Raw genomic sequence first — 15,820 nt, 5'->3', positions numbered from 1 at the left:
GATAAGAAGATTGTGGGGCATATGGTCACCGTGCCTAATGCCACGGTTGTGTATTGGGTTAGAAAGTTTGGGGCCATCAAGGATAATGTTGTGGCTGTGGTTGTTTCCATCCCCCATACAATGGGCATTGATTAGGAAAATTCTAAGTTGGTCCTAAGAAATGTTCATTTGATAAACCTCGTGGTTGGAAAGGGCATGTTGGAGCTATAAAGTAGACTGGCTCTTCTGTATATTCTATTGGAGCCATCCCATTAGGAAAAGGTCGTAGTGTGGAACTTTTTCTCGCCTCTTCTAGAGATGCCACGTGAGTCCGATTATAGGGGCACTCTTCTAGTCCATGCTTCTTACGGCAAGTCGGATAATATACTGCCAAAGCCTTTTCAGCTTCCTTGGTTTTCTTGCGAGTATATGAAGTGTCAATTTGTTTTCCTATATGATTTAATAAATCAGTTTTAAGATCTTCAAGTAAGTTACCAATTTCTCGTTTTGTAATACTCGTTGCATTATCTATGGTAGAGTGCTTACTTGAATATCCATGAAAAGATCTATGGGACCGAGAATAGTTCTTGCAAATGTCACAAATATCCTATGTTCCCCCAAACTTCTGAGATGGGTGTTGGTTATCAAAATCGTTGATTAGAATCCTATGAGCCTTGCCCACTTGATGTTAGGATATCTAGTCAGTTTTTGCCAACTTGATAGAATCAATCAATTTGATTTGGATCCTCTGCGCTTTTGGCTCCACAAAACCAAGGCCTGTACACCTGATCCTAGACAACAAAACTTGGATCCAAGATGTTTTATAGCGAATAGATATAATGCAAAGACAATTTCCTTAAATGGCAAGATTCTAAGGAAAACTTCTAGATTGCAAATGGTGAATATTAATCTTCGAATTTTGATTACTTTACGTAGAGTTGTAAATTGCTGAAAGAAAATTTTAAAATGAATCACTAAAACAAATAAATATCAAACCCCTTCAGAGAAAAAGATTAGAAAATTGCCAGCATATAGATTGAGAAATATGAATGGTTTTAATGATCAGTGCCGAAATTTAAATGGGCAATAGAGTCAAAAGTATATGTTTTCACATACAACTTTATGATATTAGATATATTGTATCTATAAACAATTCAGTTATCACGATGCATTAAATTGTTTCTTTTTATGCGTATTTAAACTAGTCTATGATGTTTTTAACCCTTATACGGACAAAATAGATACAAATAAGGAAAACAATAATATTTCAAGATATTTGTATTTGTCAGATTTAAATAGCAGCGAACAATTTGATCTACTATCGTGATAATGAATTGTAAATAAATAAAGAATAAAATGACCACAAAGGATGAACTATACAATATTTAACTCTAGAGCAAATGAAATCCTTACTGAATATACTGCAAAAAATTCATGTTGAAGACACCCAAGTATTGATGCTCCAATCAACACAATTTCTTACAGTATTTGAAATGTATGTCCAACAATCTCAATAACCAGGAGCTTAGTTCAACTTCAATCCCTTTCATAAAAGAAATATAATAATATATGCTTTAGAAATGTCGAGAGCCTTTTGAAATTATATTGACTGGTGTCTTGTTTGATTTTCTCATCATATATTTATAGAAAACCTAAGGGTGTCGGTTGCTTTGTCCATACATTGCAACCCTTCATAATAAACTAACTAATGTTTATATAATTTTAATCAAAACCAAATACAACTGCCGGTTTAATCATTCCTGCTTTATATATCTTCAGTGGTAGATGCTTATATCTTTTGTGTCCACTGTGCTTACACATAACTCCACCTTTTCTCGCATATGCATCCACAATTTGACACCCGCAAATGAAAAGCCGTCCATATCTCGGCATTCTAGTGGCTCAAAGAAAATTCAATTCCATTTAAGGACCTTTGCTAATCTCCTGCTTCTGCATATCTTTGGCTCAAGCTTGACATGGCTCCTCTGTTTTCATCGTGTATGAAGAAGTATTGCTTATCCTCCTTGGGTAATTTAAAACCTGCAATAGATACGAAACATCATTAGATATGATCAAAATCAAAGGAAAATATATTCCGCCTGCTTCAGATAATATTGTAAAACATAGAAGCTATAGATTCAACCGTCGAATATACTGATCTCCTAACATTCATTTGCTGGATATTACTTTGAAGACGCTACTACCAAATACGCTTGCCCTTTGATCACACTTATTTGAAAATAATAGATGGTATTTGCAGTTTCACACTAGTATCTAAATGCTTTTTATTTACTACAGTTCTCATCGTATTTTGCAACCTTTTGGTTTACCAAATTATCCTCTGCAAGCAAAACTTTCAGCCCTTTAAAAAGAGATTCATTACCAAAACTGGGCACCCTAAAAACCATTGAATCTTCATGTTCCCTTCTTGCATATGGAACACCATTTCCTAATGAATCCACATCATATTTTGACATGTCATGGTTCTCCATGTCTTTGGCCTTGGCAATCTCACATCCAACTTTACCAAGTATAGATGGAGCTTTGCTTGAAAGCTCTCTGTTTGATTCTAAGCTCTGGATGGCACCATTGGAATTTGAAGAATGGGCAATTGTTAAGAGCTCATTGGATATTGTCAATTGATTTCCAACATACATCTTTTCCATGCCATCGAAAAAATTCTGAGAGTCACAATCCCCGTGGTGGCAAACTGCATCTGCTTCTTTTTCTATCATGCAAAATCTGCTTCTACAATCAGTCTCACTGCTTGATATTTCTACCCCTCTATCAAATCGAGCTATGAGAGAGAAGGTGCTTCCATTGCTAGGTTCACTTTCCAACCAGATATGACCACCCATCATTCCCACTAATCTTTCTGCTATACTCAATCCCAAACCAGTTCCCCCATAGAGCCTTGTTGTTGAACCATCGGCTTACGAGAATGCTTTAAAAACCTCTTTTTGTTTTTCTTTAGAGATGCCAATGCCAGTATCCATTACATGGAATATCAAGTCGACATTTTTGTCATTAACCTTGTTATAGTCTCCTATAGAAGCAATCTCCATTTTTCTTGCTGCCTTTGAACCAATTGCAATACAGGCTGATGATAATCGAGGTAAATCAAAGGAGTGCCTTCTTATACTTCTACATTTATTAATAGTGATCTTTCCAAGAGTTTCATCTATAAAATTATCCTCATGAACAAGAAACTCACTGTTTGTGCCTGATCCCATTGAACTTTTGAAAGAGAAGTTGCTTAGGTGTACCCCTCCCCTTGAATTTTCTAATGAAGACTTTTTCCATAGATTGGCACCATTGGACATAGTCCCATGTACATTTGAGAACCCTAAAGTATCTCCTCAATAAAGTTCGACCAACAGAAAAACTGACCCTTCATGAGTGAATTTGATTGCATTTCCAACCAAATTGAGAATGCATTGCTGAAGCCTGCTTGGATCACCAACAAGGTTGTTTGGTACATCAACAACAATATCCCAAGATAACTCTAACTGTTTCTATTTTGAACGCACCTGAAGCATTTTCATTGTTGAACTAATAACATCTGACAATTTGAAAGGTACATGTTCAAGTTCAAGTCGACCAGCTTCTATCTTGGCTAGATCAAGAATCGCATTCACAATATGGAGGAGACAATCTGCAGACTCTAATACACTTAATAGATGTTCTCGTTGCTCTTTTGTCAGGTTAGTATCTAGTGCCAATGAAACCATTCCTATAATACCATGAATAGGAGTTTTATTTCACAACTCATGTTTGCAAGGAATTCTGACTTAGCTCGGTTAGCTTCTTTTGCAGGTGCTTGTGATTTTTGCAATTCCTGGTTGGCTTCTTCAAGCTCCTTTGTTCTTTCCCTGACAACTAGATATGCTCAAATCATTTCTGTCAGCAAACTTCTATCTTAAATATATCTTCATAGCTTTAATCATGGAGTTTGATATTCATAAAATATCTTGAAATAGATGCCTAAAATTTGGGGACGGCAGGGGATAGTGGGATGGGTTTTCGGGACGGCAAATTTTTTTGCCGATTTTGGGGATGGGTGGGGATGGCAAAAGTGACATTTTTGTTTTTTTTTTAGTTTTTTATGTGTTAAAAAATTGGGGACAGATGCAAACCCCCAAAACCACTGGGCAAGGTCGACACTTGATCAGACACTCTCAAAGACGCACTGTTCCTAATTTGACGTACTATGATTTCACGCCTTTCATATCTCTCCCCGGAAACAACACCAAAAATGTAGGGCAAAATTGGGGTCTATTTTGATGGATTGTTTGAGATATAATTTAGGCTGGAATACCCAATAAATGTCAATCTGGGACTAGGAAGCTGATGAGAGATATCTTGGCTATTTGCTCAAGGGGTGAAATAATAAGTCAAGAATTCATGCATGCTATGCAAGGGACTCAGTTCTTTAAATGGAAAAGAAGTAACTATTGAGTCAAATCCTATATTTAAAAGATTTAAACTATCCTAACATTCACAAGAATTCATATGGAAAAGAAAATTAAAAGGACTTACATAATCACACTCAAACTTAGCTTGAAAGAAATCTCATTTTCCTATTCAAAACATATCAAGAAGCTGATCTAAATTTAATTGAGCTCTTCAATGAAATCGATTGTACTCAGATTTCATAAAGTTGTTTTCTTCAGTTGATTTGAGGGTTATACCCTTAGAAGGAATTGGTTTTGTTTCGTGTCACGAAGGTGACAGGAAGTGGAATGACACTTAGAAATATCAGAATCACAGTTTCTTGCCGATCAGGTCTGATAATCACTGATTTATAAAGCTTTCGAATTGTAGATTATAGCAGATATGATCTTTTTTTAACATACATGCATTCCTATTAATACATGATCCTTATTGTGAAATACCCGACTCAGTGATTCATTATGCCAATTGAAATCTGTCTATACAATTAGTTGAAAATTCATAGATCCCAATCAACCACACAACAAATAAGCTGACATGACTGGAATCACAGAGAAAATACATATAATGATGTTTAATGAAAAAAATCACATAAATATGAACAACAAACAAACATAACAGTAATTAAAAGTATGAAATTAACACACACCACACTGCACACAAAAGTATGCCTGATAACATGAGCAAAGGGGGCCCTTCCTCTCCCGGTTACCAGGTCCTAAATATTCTGATCGCTCACTCCTTCAAAAAAATGCATTCGAATCCAACAAAATGATTAATGGGAATAGCAGTAATTTCTCTATATTATATGCTTGAATGCTTTGGTGAATCCATACGCATTTATCTACTAGACTTTACTAATTCTGTCTTTAACAAACTGCAGAACATAGATCATAGGTTTGTCATTATACAAAACAAAAAAAATAGTCTTTGGCTCACCTAAAACCACGACCATCGAAACATAATAAAAAAACAACAGTTTGAGCATTTTAAAACTATTAACTAGAAATAGATGATCTGTGCGCCAATCAGCTATGTTCCCAGCCATTTATCCATCTACGAATCCCCTCTTATGCAATTATGCAATCCAGTCAGCAATATATCCAAGATTTTCGTTCCTAGTTCAAGTTCTAACTTTCCTTTTATATTCATCAAATTTCCTATATACTTTCTACCAAATGGTGACTAGCTTAACATGAGGAAATCAAATGCCAAAATGAGGGAAATTCAAGTAACATATTCTAGCTCATCAATAGTAATTCTGGATATCATTGGTATTGGTAATGTAAACTCTTTGGTACAAGCAATAAAGATATTTTTTACCATTTGTGTGTATTGTTCCATTTAGTCATATGAATGCTGTGATAATATCATAAACTAGATTAAGAGCATAAGTTCTGTACTTGGTAGTAAACTCTGCCATATTGGCAGAAACAACCCCCAAAACATTTTAGAGTTGGTGGGTCTCCCCTAGGACCCGACACATAGAAAGGTATAAAAATTTCAAATACAGTGTTTATAAAGTGCAATCACTGTTGGAAGTGACAGGAAGAGCAGGAAGAGACAAAAATTGTTGTATGACAGGTGGAGGTTTTAAAAATTGATTTGAATCTTTTAATACTTGTCCCACAGGGCGTGCCAAAAACTGTTGACACAAAAGTCTGCACCCGTGCTTGAGGTCTGACCCTCAAGTGACCCTGTGTAACATGGAAATGACCTCCAAGTGTGAGACTTGCGCTCTGAGGTTGAAACTCTAGAGAAGGCTGGCTTCCTCACTATCAGGGTGCACCTAAACTACTATTTGAGAGGAAAAGGGAGAGAGATTGTAGAAATAAAGTGCTGAAGGTAAAGGGGGTGATGCAATGATGTGGAGAACGCAGCAAAATGATGAATGAGTCAATCAAAATTCTATGCACTGATATCTCCAAACAAATCTCAAGAAATCAAACATAACTCATTGTATAACCAATTATACTTGACAAAGAAATTCATGATCTCACTGATGAAAATATTAATAAATTTGAAGAATCATTGAACCAACAGCAAATAACAGAGGCTTTCAATACAATACATAACCTTCTTAAATCCGCACAGTCAAGAGATAATCGGATGTAAATACAAAAGTCTATTTTATTCATTCTTTTTGTATTCAATTGATTACATCATTTTCTCTTTATCCTCCATTCTACGCTATCTTACTTCACCACTACCTTCTCGGTTCTCTATTGCAGAGATAAAGATCTTGAAGAGAACACAATCCAATAACTAACTTTATAACTGACTCTCTAACAGTTTTCAACATCAATTAGATTAAGTTCTAGTTACAATAAAGAGACCATGAAATGTATCATGACTAATCCAAACCTATTGAAATGGCTTACCAAGCCATGTTACAATATAATAATCTAGAATTTTCAAAATATCTTCACGTGCCGGATGCCCCTGCATCATGCAACAAGATAGAAATGTGATTACAATCTTTGCCTATGACTGCACAACACATCAATGAAACACCACAATACACTAGTCTTGACTCTATTCTATTCCCAAGGAATCACATACAAGTTTCGAGCTGATTGAAGTGCTGAAAGGGAAGATATTTCACTATGCATCAATTGCTAGTAGACTTAACACAACATATGAATCAAGAAAAGAAGAAAATAAACATTCACCACAAGGCACATACATGCGCTAGACAACAAAATGGCAAGAGAAGGTAAGGAACAAAGATTTCATTAATGGAAAGGCAAAGTTGTAGGGCATAATGCTGCTGCAAAATACAGACAGAGAAGAACCCTTAACAAATTTTTACAATTTCCTTTTATAGAGTTCAGGCATAACCATAGTAACACGAGGACGCGTCCCCCTCCTTTTGCCGCACATCCCAGAGACTTCAACTCACCGAGGACTTGGGGAATTTGTCCCCCCGTAGTGCCACCAGATTTTGCCACCTCCATCGAGGATGGGGGACATCCCGATGTTGACTATTTGCAGATTCAACTATTTATGTTTAATGTTCGATGTTCCAATTCAATGCAGTGTTCAAGTATTTACTCTTTTACATTTTATATCTTATACTGCAATACATATTTTCATAACTAGCATTTTAAATACCATATGCATATATATATATATATATACCCCCTCCAGTTCCCCGCCGCCATCCCCTTGTCGTCTCCCCACCTTCCCTAAATTAAGGCCCCTCTGTCCCCCCGTCCCAGAAACTTGTCCCCACGTTCCGCCGTTCCCCCCTCCCCTAGGGCGGTGTAACTATGGGCATAACTCTATTTTTTACATTGAGTTCAAACCCCAACCAGGTGGTGTTGAGTTGCGGAGGGAGCAATATCTGAGAATTAGAAGAAATCTGATCATGAAGTGCAATCACTGCTGGAAGTGACAGGAAGAACAAGAAATGAGTGCACCCAACCACACGAGATCAAATCATCGAAAATCTGATCATTTCATGCCTTAAAGAGGCACGGAGTGCATTGGCACTATGCAAATCAAGGTCCAAGAAGTAGCTGGGCATTGAACAACTAGCCCTAAACAAAACTGCGGGGAAGGATAACCAACATGTTATCCACTTACAATGCAAAGTTGATTGTTGGGGGGGGGGTTGGGTGGAATATGGTTTCCTTGAAAAAAAAATGCTAGCTGTCAATGAAGGTCTTCTTCTTGAAACATACGGCCCAGATCTGGCAGGAATCTCCCCAACAAAGGATTAAGTCGCAGCCGTCAATGTAGATCCTCTTTATTTCTAGTAGACGACTAAGATGTCACGAGGAGACTCCAAGATGCTCTAGATCCAATGACTTTTGTGCAATTCCGGGCTTTGGAGCCTCGTGGAGACTTCATAGCATGAAGAAAAGCTGGAATGGCGACGCGTGGCAGCATCTCGCACTTTTGTGGAATGAGAAGACCATCTCACAAAAACAAGCAGGCCATTTATGTGTTTCGTTTTTTGGCAGAATGGACAACAAATTTTTAATCTTCCATTGAATCTTCGTCGTCAATTTGTGCATATGCATGTTGAGCTAACTTAAGCGCCGTAGATGGGACCCTTCGCTACATGGGCAATTCCAGATTCCAAAGCCTCGAGGAAGTACTGCAGTGTGAGGAAACGCCGGAACGACGACGTGTCGTAGCATCTTGCACAATTCCAGTCTTCGAAGTGTAATATCCCCTCTCCCGAGATAATTATATATATAATTATACTAAATTATGATTTAAAACATTAAGAGATAGTATAATTGATTGATTAATTAAATAGTAAAATATAATAATAATAATCATATAAATTATTATTCAATATAAATATTATAAGAATGAAAACTTACATAAATGAATCAATATTAGAGGAAACATTAATAAATTTTATAGCTAAATATGATAACATATGGGAATAATATATATAATTTGGTTAAGTAAAGATAAGGATGGATATTGTAGAGACACGACTATTAGAGAGACTTAGAAATAATATATAACATAATCATACAAAGGGAAAAAGGAGGGCATGATGGAAAAAGAATAAGAGATACCTATGAATAAAAGGAGGAAGAACTGTTGAAGACCAGATCATACATACGGATAAGAAGCGAACAAAGGCAGAATTAGGACAAGAACCCCGCATCAAATGCACATCGTGAATGAGGAGCAATCGAATGAGGGTCATTGATTCGTCAGTAGCTGGAATGAAAGGCATGATAGATAGAGTAGCAGGTAATACCCATCAAATGACAAGCATGAAAAGACAGCTGCCATGGGGAAAAGATGTACAGAAATCGAATAAGATGAATTGGACGGATACCGATAGAAAGAGTGAATAAAAATCAAATTAAGTCTCACGTCAAAGAAAGAGATGATGGATGAGAGATTGAAATAGAATATGGGAAAGAGTTATACACAGAAGCTTGTATGTTCATCCAACTATTAACAGAATCAGCGTATGTGAGCAGAGCAGCGTTTTAATGCAGATTGCAGTCATGTAAAGAGTTGCAATTGAAGTCCATGATGCCGAAATTCATCAATTGACCCTAATTCTCATATTGGAAATTGCAGAGAAGAAACTACATGAACAACAATGTCATATACGAAGGAAGCTAACAATGAAGATGAGATACAGAGCAGACATGGTGGCACACACCAAGTATACTCACCTACTAGAATCCCAAACATCGCCTTGAGATCTAGCACACTCAGAATTCATTCAATCAATAATGTCATAAACAGATAGTCCATTACCAAGAACAATGATAACAAATTATGGATTGATTCATATATCCAGTCATCCAATATTCCAAGACTCGCATTCATAATCGATTTGCAGATTCGGGAAGGAGTCCAGGCTGGGCAAAAATGTTGATGAAAATTATCTTCTTGCACAGAGACGGAAAATAAAGAAAGGAGATACTTGATACTGAAAGAAGAGATATACAAAAGAAAATAATTAATATCCCAAAAACAAGCAGCGAACAGAGAGAATATCCATCAAAGGGAGAACATGAAATGAATACATATCTCCTAGGCACACAAGCAACAGAGTACAGATAGAAGACTAATGATCAGGAAAGAAGGAAAAATATTAATAAGAAAGGGACACCAATTGTAATTACTATAAGATCTAAGGCCACCAAGACCAAGACAGTCCATTACCCTGAATTAAGAAGAAAATTATTCTGATATAAATAAGTTCCAGAATTAAGAAGAAACCATAACAATTTCAGAGAAGAAAGACTAAGGCAGAATAATATCATAGAGACTCAAGTGCAGATTCAGGGACAACTTAGAGATATAATGTATTTATTTTCATATCTAATGCTTATGTGATAACAGATGAGAACTTTATGGTTTATATAGAGACCAGTCATTCTTGGTAGAGGGCATCCAACTATGGATGTTGAGTTTCTCATAAGGAGAACTCAGAGACTAGAGAGCATTCTTAATGGAATTTCGGGATTCCAAATTGGAACCCAAAGAGAGATTTATAGAGAATCTCTTAGAGACAATATATATTGTAGTGGTCAAACATATGCATATGAGAGATAAGAGACTTGGTAGAGTTGGGATCTCTACCAAGTAGTGTTACCAGAGATCCCAAAGAGGCCTAAGGGAGAAGCTCTTTCTATGACAATTACCTAATTGAGACGCAGTTCTCACTAGAGGGTTAGGTGATTGGAGAAAGGATCTCTTTTGAAGGATTAGGATGGCTAGCTTGGGTCGTATTTAAATTAGTATTTATTTAAATCTAATGTTGCTAATATGTTTTACATACAATTTTCGATATTGTACTAACAAATGGTTGTAGGTTATAGCTTTTGAACCTAATTAGAAATCGGGGACATTACTCGGAGACACTTGCGTATGAAGAAACGCCGGAATGACAACGCGTGGAAGCATCCTGCGCTTTCGGGAAGATGGGCAGATAGCTTGCGAAAACATGAGAGCCGTCGGACCTCGTAGCCAGAGTCATCTTGACCAAGAACAAACTGAGTCAACTCAGCAAAAGAAGAAATTGGAGCTCGGTTAGAAAACAAACCAAGTCAACTCGGTCAATGATGGGACCGAGCTAACACGAAATATTAGCCGCCAACTTAGCGCGATGACCCACTACAAAGAAAACAACCCATTGAAGGTTTCTTTGATCGGATATCAGTAATGGGCTGAATGGGGGGCAAAAATGGCCAACACTTATGTCGTAGACTTCTGAGATGTTTTAGGGACAAGAAGATGGGGATGGAATTTACCCCCTCCCCTCACTCTTGTTGCACTTTTTGTAAAAGCTTATGGGATATCTATAGGATATTCCCTACCTTTTTAATATTAAATTAGGAATGCCGTTATTTTGTGGGGTCATCAAGGACCCCTACATCTGCCTTCACTGGATATCGTGAGGACCTTGGCAGCTATGGTGAACACTTTGCATGATGGAGGATTGATCTTGTGTGACATGAATGGAAGAGGAGGATGGGAAGCATTGAGTTTGTATTGTTGTTATGCAGATCTGAATATTTTATAGCTTACAATGATTGAAAATGAAATCTAAGACTTGTTCATTTTCCTTCAGCTTTTGAAAACATAGATGTAAAAAATATATTCTTCGCATTCACTCTTTGTCCATTTTTGTGTCATCACATGTTACGTTATGTTGTAGCAAAAATTATCTAATGAATAGTGCTTGAGCAAAGTGTAGATTATATATTGTTCAGTTCATTAAGATGAATACTTCCAAGTTTCTATCATTGAAAACTATTCTCCTGTAGATTCTAACAATTATTTTTCTTACTGCACTTGCCTTTCAGAATGTTCCATCAGATTTCATGCGAGAACATTTACCAAAGAGCAAGGCTGAAATAACTCTGTTGGGTCCTGATAAATTTGAGTGGCCAGTAATGTCGCCAGGAGAGAATACTACACCACATTCTTTGAGGGGATGGCGTGATTTTGCTGAACATTATAATCTGAACCTTAAAGACATCTGTGTTTTTGAATTGCTGAACAAGCAAAATATAGAGGTACATATTCAGAAGAATTTTCAAATGTCAGGTAGAAGGAAAGGAAGTGCCAAGAGAATAAAGTACCAAGTTCCAAAGATAGAAGATTGTGAACTTAGCTCTCAAAATGCTCAAGAAAAAATAATAGATGAGAGAGATATCTCCTCCAACCAGCCATTGGTTTCACATGCACACAGCTATCAGAATAAAGTGCCAAAGCAGGACATATGCAATGAAAAACTTATTAAGAAAGATTGTCCTAAAACAACAGTAAACGGGAAAAAAGATTCTCTATCAGCTGTCATGATTGATCAAAAGAATCTTCGCAGACGTGACTTACGTCGAACTTCAACCCGTAGTGATACTGCTGCAAGTTGTTCTAATGTTATAATCCTAGAATAGCCCAAAAATCCAATTCCAGGTCAGCTTACAAATTCAGCTTATATTGAGACATATTAACTTGCCATTTGCATACTAATCCCTGTGTCTCATTTTTCCTTCTGATAGTGCTTGACATGTAATATGTTTAGAAGACTAGAACCATCTGCCGTAGATACCTAAATCTTCTTTTTGTGTCACAATTGCTGGTTTCATATGAAAACAAAAAAATTAGCATTTAACCAATGACGGAGGGTGGATGTCCACAAAACAGTGTACAAATAATTTTTGATGGATGTAATGAAGAGGCAATTTCTGAAATTTTTAACTGTTGAAGAAGGCAGCAACTTTTATTGATGAAGTGTAGGATGAGATTTGGTTTACTGATTCTTTTCTAGGATTAGGATTACAATATCATAGCTTGAAATGAATATGATAATTGTAAATGCTCATATCGATACATTTCCTGGCTCTTCATATTAGTCTTCGGCAGCTATATTTTGCCATAAGGTACATGCATTCATGTTTGGTCCCGAAGATCATTATTAGTTTGGCATTGAAGCAATTGTTTGCAGCTTTAGAATGTACCCTGCAATTAGCGTAGATATTCCATAGTTAATTCATCTCAGGAATCTTAAAATGTGTTGTTTCTATTTATTAATTTTATTTACCTCATGACAACTTTTAAATCTGTTATAGGGATCAGTTGCTTTTGTGCTATTGTTATGGTAGACTATTTCATGCATAATTCAAACAAAAAAAGTTAAAATACATGGGTTTCTTGGAGAAATCCATCGTGTTGAAACTCTAAAAGACTAAAGCCCTTACTTTCTCTTTCTACAATCCCCTCTATACAATTAAAAGCTTACGGCCTCCCATTAGATTACCAAGGAGACATTCAACTTGCTATTTCATCTTTTATGACTCACCCTGCTCTGTGACTGGCGCCAGTACATTTACATCAACTCCCTAGAGCAATCAAGCAAGCATAAAGACTGAAAGTATTACCATAAATGACGACAAGAACCATCAGCAAAGTTCATCTCTAAACCCAAGAAGAAATATTTTTTTATCAAATAGTCAGTTGAAAAGACTCAAGAACAAGAGGGAGACATTGTCTCCAATTGTTTCTACATATTTAATCTGACTGATATAGGTAGGACCAACACATACATCAGTGAAAAAGTTCTTTAATACTCCTGCAACCGCAATGACAAAAGCTTTTGAAATTTGTTTAAGTGTCATCATGGTGAAAAATGAATTTAACCAGTTTATAATCAAGTACTTTTAACAGTTTCTAAATGTAATGACACTCCCTAATCTGGAAGACTATAATCTGTAAATTATGCATTTTTCTTTTCTTTCTTTTTTGTGTTTTCTGATTTATGATGTGTTTCCATGGAATATATAAAAGTCAACTCATGAAAACTAAGAAATCTTATCAGCTAGAAATGTCAAGAATAAGTGCAAACATCAAAGTATTCATATTGCTTTCAGCAATGATTTTCTGATTTTGTTGTAGGTATGACATTACAAGGTTTGATGTATATGAGTGTCACCTAGTTCAGAAAAGTGTAATATCACTTTTCAATTCTACCCTCAAAATGCTGATTGGAGGCTCAAGGAATATCATCAAACACTTAGTCAATTGTGATTTAAATGTTTCAGTTTGATAACCTCTTTGCTTGTGTTTCAATGTTTCAGTTTGATAATGATTGCTTGAAATGAAGTCAATTGTGATTTAAATGCTTTCAAACACTAATTAAGATGTCTAGGAAAATAATCTTACTGAAAATGCAATTCATTTTTGTCTTTTAAGTGCATATAGATGACCCATGCAATGTAAATACACACTTACAACAGCTAGACATTAATTCAAAGAGTCGGCATGCAAACTAAATATGAGGGAGACAACTCATGACATGCAAACTCCTTGGAATTTTTATTAATCGATGATGATTATGTAACTATATCACCATTGGCATTTTAACAAACACTTTCAAAATATAAATTATATGGCAGTATTACCTTGATAATTACCAAAAACAAAATTTGATTTCTAAGTGAGAGCAAAGGGAGATGTGAAACTCTCTCTCTACGTACTACTCTCACTATGTACTAAAATCCCTCTCTCTCCATGTACTCAAACCCCTCTCTCACTATGTATAAAAGTTCTGTGTGTGTGTGTGTGTGTGTGTTTGTGAACAGAATGTCTTTTAAGAAAATACGTACAAATTAACTCTAAATGGCCAGATAAGAAGACTAAATTAGTACTAATAGTTAGATTTTCATTGGATCGATAAGTTTCCTCTGAATTATATCGGGTACAACTCCCCATGTAGGATATACAATGAATTCACAGAAGTGTAAATACGAATGCTTTTAACCCAAAAGCACAAAAGGTATACAAACATCTATTTGTAAACACAACATACATGCGGAAAAACTAAGTAATTGGAAGGAAATGAATAACAAATGATACAAAGTTCATTTGCCCAAATGCTGCATTACGAAGAGAATGAAAACAAAGAATGGATCTTCCATTCTCTTGAGAAAATGAAGAATTAGAGCTTCAAAGATATTTTGAAATCAAACTGTATTCAGGAAACCACAACATTTAAATGCATTTAGAGAAAACTGAAAGTCATACAAAGATCACAATCAACTATCCAAACTCCAAATTTTGATGTACAATTATCTTCCAAATCTCCCTTCTCTAAAGTGTAAAAGATAACAAAGATCTTATTGCACATTGCATCAAAAATCACAACCTAAAGGAGACATAAATCTCTCCCCTGCATTACAACTAAAATCAAAATATTCCTTCTTTTTTTAACACAGTTTAAAAAAATGAAATAAAGCTATGGTCTTCTACAGCCCCAAAGTCTTCTTTCTCAGAAAAAAGGAATTGAAAAACTGGAAAACTTTTCCCTCCTACTGTAGCACACAGTCTCTCCTTGGGAAAGAGAAGCGGAACCCCTTCTTTGCTCATTCCTCTCCCATAAATAGTCACGAGCAACTACCTATTTAGTTTTATAACTGAATCTTGAGGTCATTATCTTATGCTTATCTATCATTTGATCTTCGTGGCGTTTTCCTTCTTTGTGTCTTCACTTTATCATAACATTGCCCCCTCGAAATAAAATATCTCGATACAACTTTTTAATAAAACAAGACATCAGTCATTATTATCCATAAATTAGTAGCACCCAGGGAATGTATTTAAAAAAATAATAATCAATGAATACCATCAGCCTTTGTCCACTATCTTTGATAAATGAATGGTCTTATTATTCTCGTATAATTGAGAATGGCCAAATTGTGTGAAAACCAAACCATATATTAATATCTGTTTATCTTAGATATTCCTGCGAGCCCATATAGTTACTTGTAGTTGGTTCTTTTACTTACTTCATCTTCTTATCTGCACGGAATGAAGCTCAAGTCTCCTTGTTGGAGTGGGAGTCTGAAAAGTCGATCTTCACATATTGATGGAGAGATTTCTTTGAATCTAATTT

At 35.9% G+C, this 15,820-nt stretch overlaps 1 protein-coding gene across 1 annotated transcript in view; it reads left to right on the top strand.

The window, feature by feature from the left end:
* LOC149554268 (B3 domain-containing protein Os11g0197600-like) overlaps nt 1–12,623 on the top strand; it is a 101,357-nt gene extending 88,734 nt beyond the window's left edge. Inside the window, exon 5 of the mRNA XM_089789490.1 lies at nt 11,733–12,623. Coding sequence (XP_089645616.1) covers nt 11,733–12,326 — 594 coding nt within the window. The 3' untranslated portion in view covers nt 12,327–12,623. The remainder of the gene's footprint in view (nt 1–11,732) is intronic.
* Nucleotides 12,624–15,820: the final 3,197 nt, after the last annotated feature.

This window comes from Cupressus sempervirens, chromosome 6, assembly GCF_028749045.1.
Source record: "Cupressus sempervirens isolate cs-2001-9-10 chromosome 6, ASM2874904v1, whole genome shotgun sequence".
Classification (NCBI taxonomy): Eukaryota; Viridiplantae; Streptophyta; class Pinopsida; order Cupressales; family Cupressaceae; genus Cupressus; species Cupressus sempervirens.
Note: the sequence above shows the minus strand (reverse complement) of the source record. Positions and strands in the feature narration are given on the sequence as shown.